At 37.1% G+C, this 16,345-nt stretch overlaps 1 protein-coding gene across 1 annotated transcript in view; it reads right to left on the bottom strand.

Moving 5' to 3' along the window:
* The window catches only part of CASR (calcium sensing receptor), a 32,576-nt gene extending 31,389 nt beyond the window's left edge, over nt 1-1,187 (bottom strand). Inside the window, 1 exon segment of the mRNA XM_049785876.1 lies at nt 980-1,187. Coding sequence (XP_049641833.1) covers nt 980-1,187 — 208 coding nt within the window.
* Between the last annotated feature and the right edge of the window lie 15,158 nt (nt 1,188-16,345).

The following is a 16,345-nucleotide window of genomic DNA, read 5'->3' as shown; positions in this document are numbered from 1 at the left end:
AATGTAGAATCATTGAGATGGTAAAGACTCTAGGAATCATGTGTTGAAGGAACTGGTAAGAATTTAGACTCTATGGCCTGGAAAAGAAATGATTTAAGGCAGCACTTTTCAACTTTCTTAAACTTATAGATAAGTGAAAATAAATGTTTTACAGACTACTCTCACAAAAATTAAAAAATAACAAAAAATATTTTGCATTTTCATTAAAAAATCAAATACTATAAATGAAATGTTTTTCAGTATTTATTTTTGTGGTGCCAGGAATTGACCCAGGACTGCACACAGGACAGACTAGTGCTCTAACACTGATTCCCAATCTCAGCCCTTTTAGTATTTAAATTTAAAATAAACAGACTGGCAGGAAATTTCTACAGACCAACAAACACCATTGTGTAAATCTGGAAGCCACTGATCTATAGGAACCTTCTAGCTTAACCTACTAGCTTTTAAATAGCTTAAGTAATGTGAATAAGTTAAATAAATTTTGTGTTTCTCCATTTATATGTTCCCTGTGTTTGCAGGGAAAAATTCAGTTTTTTTCTAAGAAAAATTTCTAATGGGAGTCAGTTTAAATCACTACTACTGAGTTTTTTTTTTCCAACTCTAAAATTCTTATAAAATATGAGGTAGCTAACACACAGGTTTTATAAACAACTACAGGGATAAGTCAAGTCAGTGGGACATTTCACTACTCTGGTTTGTAAAGTCTACAGTATATTTTTTTGGGGTACATCTATTCAGCAAAACCAATGCCAGAATAGTGATGATCAGCTACCAAGTCTTGGGCACATGCTCCAACAGTCCACCGTTTTCTCTACCCAATAAATCTTATTTTATTTTTTTAGAAGAACTTTTAAAACAAAGGATAAAAAGGTTTACTGTGACACCAATAGCCAATTTTGAAAGATGAGAGTAAAGTTTGGGAAAATATGGCTTGGATTCAGTATAGATTTTTGCCAACCATCTAGAAGATGAAAACTATCTGACTGGCTCCTTCCCTACCTGATACACTCCACAGATTCTGGCCTTGATTTTAGGTCTTGATCTTTAGCCGCAACTCCAAAATGAATTGGAAAGAGCCCCCCAAGAATGATGTCCCCTTTTTTCTGGGCTCTTTGGTCAGGGCCATAGGCAGAAGCATCCCAGGTAAATGCCAAGAGGAGTAAACAGCAGCTATAAAATGCCATTGTTCTGCTTTCTCTCCAAAGCAGAAACAAGATTTCTGGTGCTTTGGGGGTACTGAGTACTTTTCTCCCTTAGTGGAGTTCACTCCCTGTGGTGGGGACACATCTCTAAAGAGAGATTAAGAGTAGAGTGGAAACTCTGGTGATTGAAGTTCCATTTCTGCCTTCTCCACTACAGACTTGTAAGTTTGGTGGTCCTTGAGTCTTTTGAAGCCACATCATGCAGAGACCATCTGTGATGCATTCTAAAAGGAAAGAGAGATTATGAGTTCAGCTGAGCCAAAATCCTATCTCCTTATGGTAACAGCAGCAGAGGTGATTCGAATTTCCATCAAGTTGACTTATGAGTAACAATTTTGGGAGGCACAGTATAGTCTCATTTTTAAAAAAATTTTGGGGTTACTCCTAGTTCTGTACTCAGAAATCGCTCCTGGGTTGGGGGACCATATGAGATGCTGGGGATTGAACCCATGTCCATCCTGGGTCAGCCATGAGCAAAGCAAAAGCCCTACTGCTGTGTTACCACTCTGGCCCCTAGTCTCATTTTTTTTTTTTTTTTTTGGTTTTTGGGTCACACCCAGCAGCGCTCAGGGGTTACTTCTGGCTCTATGCTCAGAAATTGTTCCTGGCAGGCTCGGGGGACCATATGGGGTGCCGGGATTTGAACCACCATCCTTCTGTATGCAAGGCAAACACCTTACCTCCATGCTATCTCTCCGGACCCTTAGTCTCATTTTTTAATAAATATATATTTTTTGGTTTTGATTTTTCGGGCCACACCCGTTTGATGCTCAGGGGTTACTCCTGGCTAAGCGCTCAGAAATTGCCCCTGGCTTGGGGGAACCATATGGGATGCCGGGGGATCAAACTGCGGTCGCAATCTTTCCTTGGCTAGCGCTTGCAAGGCAGACACCTTACCTCTAGCGCCACCTCGCCGGCCCCTAATTAATAATTTTTATTGAATCACCATGAGATGCACAATTACAAAGTTGTTCATAAATGAGTTTCAGTCATACAATTTTTCAACACCCATCCCTTCACTAGAGTCTCATTTTTCAAGTCCTTTATCTTAGATATATAAAATTTCAGTTGTCCATTTTAGAAGACTAATTAGTCTTTCAGCTATGAGAGGTCACATTTCAAGGAGCTATTGATATGATAAAACCTCCAATGATGTCGCTGCTGGGATTTAATTGATTTAATTTTCTGTATGAATAATGCTCAACTTCACCTTCTATTTGGATAAATTAGCTGTAATCTATTGCTACCAGGTAACTACTCAGTTATTATCCATTACCAGATATCACCCCCTTTTTATTCACAAGTCTTGCCCCATAGGTACCTCACCTCCTCCTCTAATAGTAATTCCAGTCCTGGGCCCCATTTATTGAAGGAAAACACTCAGCTGTGCTCAAAGTTTACTTCTGGGTCTAAACTCGGGCTCAGAAATCACTATAATCCCACAGTATCTAAAATTGCAATTGATTAATAAATATTCATTGAATGAATTGATTAGGAAGTATGCTATTTTTAAAGGACATTAAAGTTAGCATTTATTAAACTGAGCATTGTATCAGTTCCTTTAAATACTTAATGTATTTTAAATATCACACTGGTACAGAAGGCCATGCCAGCTCCATTTCCTAGATGAGGAATATATTATCTAAAAATGCCTCAAGAATTTTAAGAAGTTCTGTGCAGTGTACTGAATCAGGAGAGGGAACATTAAAACTGAGCAGGTTAGTCACTAACACCTATCCAACTTTTCTTGTGAAATATTAACTGCTTGAAGAAGTTTATTAACCTCATTAATCTATTCAGCAGAAAATCTGTGGCAAAGAAGCAAGAGATGAAGGACAGATTTTGGGTCAATTAACAGCAGTTAACTTTACTAGTCTACAATATAGTTGCCAAACTACCTATTTAATCCAATTGCCAGAGACCAATTTGCTTTTAAAGTTGAGACTAATTTTAGATCCAACCTTTCCCTCTCCTCCAATATCTAGTCACCCAATTTTGTTGACTATATCACACTTTCTGCTTTGACCTCCACCTTCCACTCCCATTGCCACAGCCTTAGTCAATCTCTTATCTCTTGACTCTTTGCAAATACATTATTGCAAAAAATTCCCTATTTCTACTGTAATACTCCCACTTCCTACATACCAGCAACCAATTTTACCAACAATGATTATAGTACAATGGATTACCATTGAAGTTCATCACTGTGATGCCAACTTTCCATAATTAGAATACAAAGGTTCTAGAGTAATTGTAACATGATAATTTAATATATGCCATAAAATACACTCTAAAGCGCAATTCATATATAAAATGCAATCTATGCAATTAGTTTGTTCCAATTATGTATTTTGTTTTCTGTTCCTTTTATGCCACAGAAAATAACATTCATCTGAAAAAGTCACTGTCTAAAATAAGTACTACTTCTTGCATTTTCCTTTATAATTATATTTGGTCAAATAACTAAGTTTTGGTTATAGGATACAAGCTAAAGTGCTCCATGACAACTTCTGAGTAACATGTAGAAGAGAGTTGTGCTTGTCCTTCATAACATCATATATCTTTTTTTCACTTTTCTGTATTGATGTGGATGTGACAATTGGAACTCATCTTGAACTATGAACCAGATCCCAAGTAGTGGCCAAGGATCTCATGCGATAGAATTTTTATATCACAATACTTCTAGACTACTACACTTCAGAAAATAAAAGCTTTGGCTTGCTTATGCCATTGCATGTATACATTTCTTTCTTTTCTTTTCTTTTCTTTTTTTTTGGTTTTTGGGCCACACCTGGCAGTGCTCAGGGGCTACCTGGCTGTCTGCTCAGAAATAGCTCCTGGCAGGCACGGGGGACCATATGGGACACCGGGATTCGAACCAACCATCTTTGCTCCTGGATCGGCTGCTTGCAAGGTAAACGCCGCTGTGTTATCTCTCTGGGCCCCGCATGTATACATTTCTTATTTTAGTTATTATAGCAGTATCCCCTAAGAGTCATAAATCAGTTAATTTGTTTTAAATATAAATTTATTTCATTTAATTCAGCTATAATCACATTTTCCTTCATGCAAAATATTACAAATAAAAATCGAGGTATTTGTTCTTTCTCTCAATATCACATCGAGTTTAGAAGAAGAAATGACCTGTGAAACAGATGGTTTCATGTTTAGAAGGCACTTGAAATTATGGAGTGTCTCAGTACTAACAAATGGTTATTCATCAAGTTCTTAACCCAAAGGACATAAAATGGGAGGTCATAAAACTAATCTATAGTTACATAAGTTTTTGAACTTATAAATGTATGCAATTATTTATTCAATTAAAAAGAATTTGTTGGGCTCCTCTGGCTCAAATCAAGATAGGGACTGGAAGCATCCTGAAATATAGCCTTTCTTCTCCCCTTATTTTTGTAGTCTGCAACCATGCACAGTATCTTACCTCATAATTATTCCACAAGAATTTGTTGAACATATGAATAAAATTTATACAATTAAAACCAGGGCTGGTTGGGTAATTCTAGAACAGAACCTTCTTATAGAACTGAAAGTTCCTGAGATCACAAACTTCTTTCTGATCACAGCTATCAAATAAAAATTTTTGTTTGTTTGGTTATGGACCACATCCGATGGTGCTCAGAGGTTAGTCCTAGCTCTGCACTCAAATCACTTCTGGCAGGCTCAGGAGACCATATGAGATTCTGGAGATCGAACCCAAGTCCACCACATGCAAGTCAAATGCATAGTACCTTCTCTACTATCACACCAGCCTCTCAAATAAAGAGCTTGGAATTGAAAAATGGCAGTTGATTGGGGGCAGAGATAGTATGGTAGGTAAGACACTTATTTTGTAAACTACTGACCTTGATTAGGTCTCTGGCACCCTATATGTTACCTTGACCCCATCAGGAGTGATTCCTGAACACAAGTCATGGGCAAACTGGGCATGGACCTAAAAACCAAATGGGGGGTAGGGGGAAGAAAATTGCTATTTGAGAAGTCGGAGTAATAGTACTGTAGATAGGGTATTTTCTTTGCATGAAGACAATCAGGGTTTGATTCCTGAGCACCACATATGGTCCCCAAGCCCTGCCATGAATGATCACTAAGCACAAAACTAGGATGATGGCTTGAGCAATGCAAGGTATGGCCCCTAAACAGACATAAAAATAAAAAAGTCAATTAAACATGTATTTATTCAAACAGTTGAATGATTCACCCAAGTCAAGAACAAATTAACAGGTAAGGTTAGGAGTCAATACCATAATATTTCTATTTTCATAAAAGGTAAAATCTCCTTTAGCTCTTTCCCCTTGGTTTTAACATTCCTAGTGCTGAGCAAAATTAATTTGCTCATATTTTAGAAAAAAAAATAGAGGCACAGAAGATCTGAACACAAAACCATTAGTAGTGGTATGGCAAACTATAAGTCAACAATTTATTTTGGTTATTTTTAAAATTTTTTTATTTAAACAACTTTATTACATACATGATTGTGTTTGGGTTTCAGTCATGTAAAGAACACCACCCATCACCAGTGCAACATTCCCCTCACCAATGTCCCAAATCTCCCTCCTCCTCACCCAACCCCTGGCTGTACTCTAGACAGGCTTTCTATTTCCCTCATACATTCTCATTATTAGGATAGTTCAAAACGTAGTTATTTCTCTAACTAAACTCATCCCTGTTTCTGGTGAGCTTCATGAGGTGAGCTGGAACTTCCAGCTCTTTTCTCTTTTGTGTCTGAAAGTTATTATTGCAAGAAAGTCTTTCATTTTTCTTAAAACTCATAGAGGACTGAGACCATTCTGCGTATTTCTCTCTCTTTCTGACTTATTTCACTCAGCACAATAGATTCCATGTACATCCATGTATAGGAAAATTTTATGACTTCATCTCTCCTGACAGCTGCATAATATTCCATTGTGTATATGTACCAGTTTCTTTAGCCATTCATCTGTTGAAGGTATCTTGGCTGTTTCCAGAGTCTTGCTATGGTAAATAGTGCTGCAATGAATATAGGTGTAAGGAAGGGATTTTTGTATTGTATTTTTGTGTTCCTAGGGTATATTCCTAGGAGTGGTATAGCTGGGTCATATGGGAGCTCTATTTCCAGTTTGTGGAGGAATCTCCATTTTGCTTTCCATAAAGGTTGAACTAGACGACATTCCCACCAACAGTGGATAAGAGTTCCTTTCTTTCCACATCCCTGCCAACTTTAAACTGTACTACAAAGCAATAGTTATCAAAACAGCATGGTATTGGAATAAAGACAGGCCCTCAAATCAGTGGAATAGGCTTGAATACTTAGAGAATGTTCCCCAGACATACAATCATCTAATTTTTGATAAAGGAGCAAGAAATCCTAAATGGAGCAAAGAAAGCCTCTTCAACAAGTGGTGTTGGCACAACTGGCTAGTCACTTGCAAAAAATCGAACTTAGACCCCTGGCTAATGTCATGTACGAAGGTTAAATCCAAGTGGATGAAAGACCTCAATATCAGACCCTAAACCATAAGATACACAGAACAACACATAGTAAAAACACTCCAGGACATTGAGACTAAAGGCATCTTCAAAGAGGAAGCTGCACTCTCCAAGCAAGTGAAAGCAGAGGTTAACAGACGGGACTATATTAAACCGAGAAGCTTCTGCACCTCAAAAGAAATAGCGCCCAGGATACAAGAGCCCCCCACTGAGTGGGAGAAACTATTCACCCAATACCCATCAGACAAGGGGCTAATCTCCAAAATATACAAGGCACTGACAGAACTTTACAAGAAAAAAACATCTAATCCCATCAAAAAATGGGGAGAAGAAATGGACAGACACTTTGACAAAGAAGAAATATAAATGGCCAAAAGACACATGAAAAAATGCTCCACATCACTAATCATCAGGGAGATGCAAATCAAAACAACTATGAGGTACCACCTCACACCCCAGAGATTGGCACACATCACAAAGAATGAGAATAAGTCAACAATTTATGACTCCCTACATAGCAGAAATAAAGATTCTAAGTTTCACAGAAAGAAAGGTGGTTATGAGACAAAATAAATTTCCAATAAAGATACTTTATCTTGGATTTGTCTCTGTTTTATAATAGTAACTCTTTTCATCCTCATACCATCTTATACACAGTATTAAAATAATATTAAAATAAGGTTTAAAAAAACAATAAGGTTTGCAACCACCATGTAAAAATGTAGACCGTGTATTGTAGGAGGCAGGGTTCCAAGAGCTACTCAGATTCTCTGGTACTTGCTCCAGCAGTACCAATGTAAGGACCCTACAATGCACTGTTCCTTGGAATCTGCAGTGGAGACCAAAAATGCTACACCTGTCCGTGCTCAAAAGGTCATAAGAGCTATATTGAGATAGATCTCTGACTCCCTATTTTACCTTTTGCTGAGGGACATTCATATTGTAGGTTTCTTGATATGCCAGGTGCATATGTGCTGAAGGATTAGGGACATCTTATCTGTCATCAACTATGGGCACATCTGAGTTCTTTTAAGACCATCTGTTCTGTATTAAAACAATGAATATTTTGCTTTAGAATAATTATCTCCTGGGTTCATTTCCCCAGAGATAGAAGAAAGGAATGGAAGGAAGGAACAAGAATGAGGGCGCTCTTTTAGTACTGTGGGGAAAAATCTCCAGGGTCACACTCAACTGCCTCCCTCCAGCCCTGCTTGCCATTGACTTGCCAGCTGCACAGGTTCTGACTCTCCATCTCCCTGACAACACGTGTGACTTTTGCAAAGTCCATGCCTCATTTAGCCCTGGTAATGGTTTAATTGAATCGGAAAAATGCATGAACAGGAGCGTGATAAAAACCAGCTGAGCTGGGTTCCTGTTAGTTATTGGAAAAAGTTATCAGAGAAGAGAGGAGAAAAGATGAATTAGAGTGGCAAGGAATAGCATGGGGCATCAAGCAAAGTGGGGAAAAAAAAGAGCTGAAACAGAACAAATAAAGAAGATAAATAGCAAAGGAAATAAATAGTCATAAATGTCATCCTCTGAGTGCCTTAATAACAGGATCTGGTTTGTCTAATGCCTGATGGGGAGCTTTGGAAGGCTCCATAATGGTGGTTAATTGAATGGATCCATGTGTGCAGTGTCTACAACACAACCCACTCTGTCTGAAGAGTCTGTGAAATGACTCAAGAGGTGAAATGACAGAAGAAAAATAAATAAATGGGAGTTGAAGGGTTGGTGAAAATTAAAAGTTAAAACATTGATAAGATGGGCCAGAGAGATAGTACAGTGGGTAAGGTGTTTGCCTTGTATATAGTCAACCTAGCTGTGATATTTGGCATCTCATACGATTCTTTTGTGCTCTACCAGGAATGATCCCTGAAACAGAACCAGGAGTAAGTCCTGAACACAGGAACTGTGGCCCCAAAACAAAGCAAAACAACAAGATGAGAAATGTTCAATTGTGTAGGAATATAACTTTATATCTATATGTTCCCAATCATAGTAGGACAAATATCAAAATCCTTCCAAAAGATTTCCAAAAGAAATGGAAATTTAATGCTATTAGAAGGGAGAGAATCAAAAGCTATAATCTCCCTGATAGATTCTTTTTCTTATTGAGACCTAGGAGAGCTCTATTTCAGTTATGTCATCTACAAAATGGTTTTTTGATATTTATTGAGAATTTGAAGATTTAACTGGAAGTATGTGACTCGTTCCTAATAGAAAAATGATAGATTAGAAAAATTAAAATATCATTTACTCTATTCAAGTAATGCTTTTCCTTTTATAAGGAGCCCATGAAGGTTCTACTGATAGGCACAATATTTAATAGATGCAAATTACTTAAAAGAGAAGCACTTTTCTTAACATGTTTCATCAGTGACAGATATGGCACAAGGATTCCCTGTGCCACATAGTGTGATATCTGGAAAAAATAAGCACATAAAATAAAAGAGAATAAAATTATTTCTAAGGTAATGTAAAAAGGGATTTAAATAGCTTATCATGAATTAATGAGTATCACAAAGTTGATATTTATTTTTAATTTTTGTCAAGAGATACCCACTTTTTTTTCTCTTTTCTTTTTCTGGACCACACTTAGTAATGAGAAGGCTTACACTTTGCACTCAGAGATCTTTTTTAGTGGCACTCAGGGGATATGGTGTGCTTGAATTGAGCCTGGTTCTAACACATGCAAGGCAGGCACTTTATTCACTGTTCAATACCTCTGGCTTAGGCATATAGATTTATAACTGCCTTTTACCCATGTTGGGATCCACCTTGGTTCCTGAAAACACCACCTTGTTTCAAACTTCCTGTTATTTTACTAGTTTCTTTGTTCTTTCTCCTTTGTTTCTCACTACTGTGAGTCACAACTAAACAGTGCTTCCTTGAAACAACTTCCATAACATTTCTTCCATCTAACTTCTTCAGAATATCACTTCAGGACTGACAGCTCTTTATATGTAAACTTTAAACTATACTACAAAGCAATAGTTATCAAAACAACATGGTATTGATAAAGACAGGCCCTCAGATCAGTGGAATAGGCTTGAATACTCAGAGAATGTTCCCCAGACATACAATCACCTAATTTTTGATAAAGGAGCAAGATTCCCGAGGAACACAAAAATACAATACAAAAATCCGTTCCTTACTCCTATATTCATTTCAGCACTATTTACAATAGCCAGACTCTGGAAACAATCAAGATGCCCTTCAACAGATGAGTGGCTAAAGAAACTGTGGTACATATACACAATGGAATACTATGCAGCCGTCAGGAGAGATGAAGTCATGAAATTTTCCTATACATGGATGTACATGGAATCTATTATGCTGAGTGAAGTAAGTCAGAGGGAGAGAGAAAGATGAGAATGGTTTCACTCATCTATGGGCTCTAAGAAAAATGAAAGACATTCTTAACAGTATCTCAGAGACAAGAGAGATGAGGGCTGGTAGGTGCAGCTCAGGACATGAAGCTCATCACATAGAGTGATGAGTGCAGTTGGAGATATGATTACACTGAAAACTATCATAACAATGTGAATGAATGAGGGAAGTAGAAAGCCTGTCTCAAGTACAGGTGTGGGGAGGTGGGGAGGAGAGAGATCTGGGAAATTGGTGGTGGGAATGTTGCACTGGTGAAGGGGGGTGTTCTTTACATGACTGTAATCATACAACTATAATCATGTTTGTAATCACGGTGTTTAAATAAAGATAATTATATAAAAAAAGAAATCCTAAATGGAGCAAAGAAAGCCTCTTCAACAAGTGGTGTTGGCACAACTGGCTAGTCACTTGCAAAAAATTGAACTTAGACCCCTGGCTAATGTCATGTACGAAGGTTAAATCCAAGTGGATGAAAGACCTCAATATCAGACCCTAAACCATAAGATACACAGAACAACACATAGTAAAAACACTCCAGGACATTGAGACTAAAGGCATCTTCAAAGAGGAAGCTGCACTCTCCAAGCAAGTGAAAGCAGAGGTTAACAGACGGGACTATATTAAACCGAGAAGCTTCTGCACCTCAAAAGAAATAGCGCCCAGGATACAAGAGCCCCCCACTGAGTGGGAGAAACTATTCACCCAATACCCATCAGACAAGGGGCTAATCTCCAAAATATACAAGTCACTGACAGAAATTTACAAGAAAAAATATCAATCCCATCAAAAAAAGGGGAGAAGAAATGGACAGACACTTTGACAAAGAAGAAATACAATGGCCAAAAGACACATGAGAAAATGCTCCACATCACTAATCATCAGGGAGATGCAAATCAAAACAACTATGAGGTACCATCTCACACTCCAGAGATTGGCACACATCACAAAGAATGAGAACAAGCAGTGTTGGTGAGGATGTGGAGAGAAAGGAACTCTTTTTTTTTTTTTTGGTTTTTGGGCCACACCCGGTGGTGCTCAGGGGTGACTCCTGGCTGTCTGCTCAGAAATAGCTCCTGGCAGGCACGGGGGGACCATATGGGACACCGGGATTCGAACCAACCACCTTTGGTCCTGGATCGGCTGCTTGCAAGGCAAACGCCACCGTGCTATCTCTCTGGGCCCCGAGAAAGGAACTCTTATCCACTGTTGGTGAGAATGCCGTCTATTTCAACCTTTATGGAAAGCAATATGGAGATTCCTCCAAAAACTGGAAATAGAGCTTCGATACGACCCAGCTATACCACTCCTAGGAATATACCCTCGGAACACAAAAATACAATACAAAAATCCCTTCCTTATGCCTATATTCATTGCAGCACTATTTACCATAGCAAGATTCTGGAAACAGCCAAGATACCCTTCAACAGATGAATGGCTAAAGAAACCGGTACATATACACAATGGAATATTATGCAGCTGTCAGGAGAGATGAAGTCATAAAATTTTCCTATACATGGATGTACATGGAATTTATTATGCTGAGTGAAATAAGTCAGAGAGAGAGAGAAAGACGCAGAATCGTCTGATCTATGGGTTTTAAGAAAAATGAAAGACATTCTTGTAATAATAACTTTCAGACACAAAAGAGAAAAGAGCTGGAAGTTCCAGCTCACCTCATGAAGCTCACCAGAAACAGGGATGAGTTTAGTTAGAGAAATAACTACGTTTTGAACTATCCTAATAATGAGAATGTATGAGGGAAATTGAAAGCCTGTGAAGAGTACAGGCGGGGGTTGGGTGGGGAGGAGGGAGATTTGGGACATTGGTGAGGGGAATGTTGCATTGGTGATGGGTGGTGTTCTTTACATGACTGAACCCCAAACACAATCATGTATGTAATAAAGTTGTTTAAATAAAAAAATTTAAAAAAAAGAAAAAACAAGAACAGACAGCAACAAAAATGAATGCTCTTCTGATAGATAACTATCAATTTAATCTTCATGGCATGAGTTAATTTGATGTGGGGGACACATGGTTAACTTCTAATACTGACATCTAAGAGCACAATGCAACTCCAGTCACAAGGAATTGAGTGGTTCAAAGATATAAATAAGACCAGAACATCTGACAACTCTTTGATGTCAATAATCCTATGAACAGAGAATCTAATTTCATAGGTTTTCCTGACAATTTTCACAGAACCTCTGAAAGATCTTGGTGATCTTTTAGAGTTGTGATGAGTTGGCACACACAAACAAATCAAAAAACAAAACAAAACAACAACAACAAAAAACAAGGTCACTTTGGTATAAAAGCCTTAGAATTATAGCAAGGAACACAACATATAAAAATACACATAGTGTATCTTAATTATGACAATTTTAGTTTTACAAGGTCTTCTTTGAGTAAATTTTACTTCCAACAGTGGCAAATACAATACTTTTGAGATTTCTAAATGTTTTTCTTGACAAACTGCAACATGCCCTGCAGCTGGATTCTAGGCATACTACTTGGAAAGAATCTGAGTCTTCATCTCGCTGAGAAAAAATATTAGCTATTTATATTCTAAATAACTTTCTCTGTCACAAAAAGAAATTTTCATTTCTTAAATCTATTAACTCCTTCTTTAAAAATTATACCTTCTGAACCTCCTGAATCTTTAATACTCAATAGAAATAGAAGAAATGAAAAAATCTTGCAGGCAGCTGACCTCGGTTCAATTCCCACCCTTTTTCCAGGAGGGATTTCTCAGCACATAACCAGGAGTAACCACTGAGTGTCACAGGGTGTAGCCCAAAAAGCAAAAAAAAAAAAAAAAAAAAGTCTGATTGTCATATTTTTTTCAGAAGAATGTATCTGAGACAAAAAATGTTCAGAATGAAAGCTTTTTAGAAAGTATGAAGGGAATTCAGTACAAATCATCTTTGATTGCCTTGTTAAGAATTTTTTATTTGAATGTTGATACTAAAAATTACACTCATTAGCCTTTTTATTTATTATTTATTTATTTTTATTTTGGGGCCACACCCAGTGACACTCAGGGGATACTCCTGGCTATGCGCTCAGAAATAACTCCCGGCCTGGGAGACCATTTGGGATCAAAGCAAAGGTTCATCCTGGGTCAGCCACGTGCAAGGCAAAAACCCTACCTCTGCAACATAGCTCTGGCCCCTAATTAGCCTCTTTTTTTTCGGGCCACACCCGTTTGTTGCTCAGGGGTTACTCCTGGCTAAGCGCTCAGAAATCGCCCCTGGGGGGCTTGGGGGGACCATATGAGACGCCAGGGGATTGAACCATGGTCTTTCCTTGGCTAGTGCTTGCAAGACAGACACCTTACCTCTAGCGCCACCTCTTCAGCCCCCCTAATTAGCCTCTTAAATAAAATGTGATCTCATAAATTGTAGTATTTATATACTCTGTAAAAGTTATGTGTAGGGATTCATTTAAATTGTTTAGTAAAGTAAAGCAATTGTTAAGTAAAAATAAAATAAAATAAAATTTCTTGTTCTGACGTAGTTCTTTTCATGTTCTATGTCAGGTCTGCCTTTATGTCAGTCTAGACAATCACTTATTTAATAAAATGGTCAGTTGGAAAGTATATATGAGAAGTATGTTTTTTGTTTTTTTTTTTTTACCATTTGATCAATTTATTTCACTTCTGGACATTTTTAGCTAAAAAAAAGATAAAACATTAATTTGGGACAAGTGATGAGCCCTTAAATGTTCATTCTAGCACCAGTCACAGTATCCACATTTCTTTGATGAGAAGCTTTCTTTGTGGTCTTGCAAATTGCCAACCCCATTGGACCCACTGCTTTATTGGGGGCCTAACCCTTAACAAGAATGAGTTGCTACTACTTAAAAGTGGAAGATAAACAGCAGAGCTGAGAAACCCTCCTGAGCAAGACATGCAGGTTCTGTTTTCTGGAGTCCTTAGATGGCCTACTGCTTTTCCCCTGGTCAGGCAGGCAGCAATAATGACTTTGGTCTCAGTTACCTTTGATTAAGATACCATCATCTATGCCACTTCATGTGATCATCCTCTTTTTTTATTACTTATTCTTTTCTCTTTTTAATTTTTTAAATAATATCTTTATAGAAGCACCATAATTACAAATTCTCATTGTATTTGGATTTATACACATAGATAAATGTTTGAACATGTACACAGATATAATGTGTCCTGATACAGTAGCCCCTGTTCATTGGTGGAAATCACTACAAACAAACAAATAAACAAAAAAAACCCAAGTAATTTATTTTGGATAACCAGTAGGTCTGTCTCCATCTCTATATTGTGTTTCTTTGTCCCCCTGCCATGTTGTTTACTGCTCTATTTTTAGGCTTCAATTTTTCTTTCTTGATAAGTAGGAATATACAATCATGAAGATTATCTTCATAGGACTTAATGAGAGAAATGTTTTTAGTACTGAATCTAGAATAGAGTTTATAGATTATTTTTTTTTTAGGTTTTGAATAGATATTACTGTAGCAGTTTATTGTCTTATATGCAACCAACACAGGTTCAAACCCCAGCATCCCCTATGGTCCCCTGATAATTAACATTTCAGATCTTAAAGTCCTATATGACTTGAAGTGAACAATGTGTCAAACTGTCTTTCAAAAATTCCTTAAACAAATATTACTCACGGCAGCATTTCTAGTTTGCTGTCCCAAGATTGCTGTGGACACCATGTGCTTTGGATAAAAAAAAATCTGGGGAACTTATGTGTGTTCTATGTTACATGAACACAGACTTGCTTTAGTCTATATCTGAGCTTATCAAACCACAGTTTAAATCACAACTTCATAATAATAACTTTATTAGAAATTTTTTAGTGAAGCAAAGTTGTTTTTATTGAAAGAAATTTACTTAGAAAAATTTGAAAGGAGAAAAAGAGAGAGATAAGTGTTCTAGAGGTAATATGGGCTTCTCCAGAGTGGAAAGAAAGTAAAGAATAACTTTTGGGAGAAGTTCTATACAATTTCTCCAAGGTGTCTTGGCTTGGAATCACAAACCTTAAGTTATATTTTATTTTAAAATAAATTGATTTATGCTTTATTATTAGTGGAAGTTGGAATTTTATACCTGTATATCAGGACTGCATACAAATTTCTTAGGCAAATAGGCGTCATGGGTGGAAAAAACTTAAGCAGCTCTAGCTAACCCATTCAGCTCAAAATTATTTCAGCATGAGTTGTGATCCCTTCCTCCATCGCTTGCCTAGTTCAGGATTATCCTTAAACTGCAGTCCACCTTCTCCCCTCTTATACCATTTCACTTTTTCCCAGCCTATTCTCCCCTTTGATTTTATAGAGTGAAAGCGCTCTGTCAGATGACGGTTTTCACTGGCGTCAGCTCATTCCTATTTTGATTTGCATTTCAAAGTGATGAGCACTTTTTTTCTATGTCTAGCCATATATCTTCTTTAAGGAACTGCCTGTTCATCTCTTCTCCCCATTTTTTGAATAGGATATTACACTTTTTGTATTGAGCTTTGCTAATGCTTAATAAAACTTGTATATTATTAGCCCTTCATTTGATGTATTATGTGAGAATATTTTTTCTATTCAATTAAATATATTTTAATTTTAGCTAAACTTTCTTGGCCATACAAAACCCTTTTTATCTTAATGCAGTCCCATTTGTTTATTATTGTACTCATCTTTGCTTTCATGGCCAGTTAATTGATATCACTTCTGAGGATCATTTTCTGGATAGTTTTGCTTATGTTTTCCTCAATGTTTCTATAGATTTTGCTCAAATATTGAAAGGCCTTAAATCTACCTTCAATTAAGTTTCGTGAATATATAGTTCTATTTTCACTTTTGAAAATTAAGCCACTTAATGAACATCGTTGCACATGTCTTTTAATGAAATACACAAAATATAAAAGCAAAATTTGGGGGACATTGAGTTTATATATGTTTAACTTCAAAAGATCCTGCCAAAGTGTTTTTCAAATGATTGTGACAAATGTATTTTCCCATAAGTGTATAATAATTTTCAATAACTTATGGACCTATGGTATGGTATGGAGTCTTGGTACTGTTGATCTTTTTTATTGTAGTAATTTCTTTCCTTCCATACAAATATGAATCTGACTATAAAATCCACCTGGTATTACAGGGCCTAGAGCAGCATCACATTATCAGACCCCAACATCAACTGAATTGCCAAGTTGGGTGAAAATCACTAGGAGTAGGCCCCAGTTCCTCTGAGTGTTCTTTATTAAGTGTCATTTCATATTTCTTTATTTTCT

Source organism: Suncus etruscus, chromosome 13 (assembly GCF_024139225.1).
Source record: "Suncus etruscus isolate mSunEtr1 chromosome 13, mSunEtr1.pri.cur, whole genome shotgun sequence".
Taxonomy (NCBI): domain Eukaryota; kingdom Metazoa; phylum Chordata; class Mammalia; order Eulipotyphla; family Soricidae; genus Suncus; species Suncus etruscus.
The sequence above is the reverse complement of the archived record's forward strand: the minus strand, read 5'-3'. Positions and strand labels throughout refer to the sequence as shown.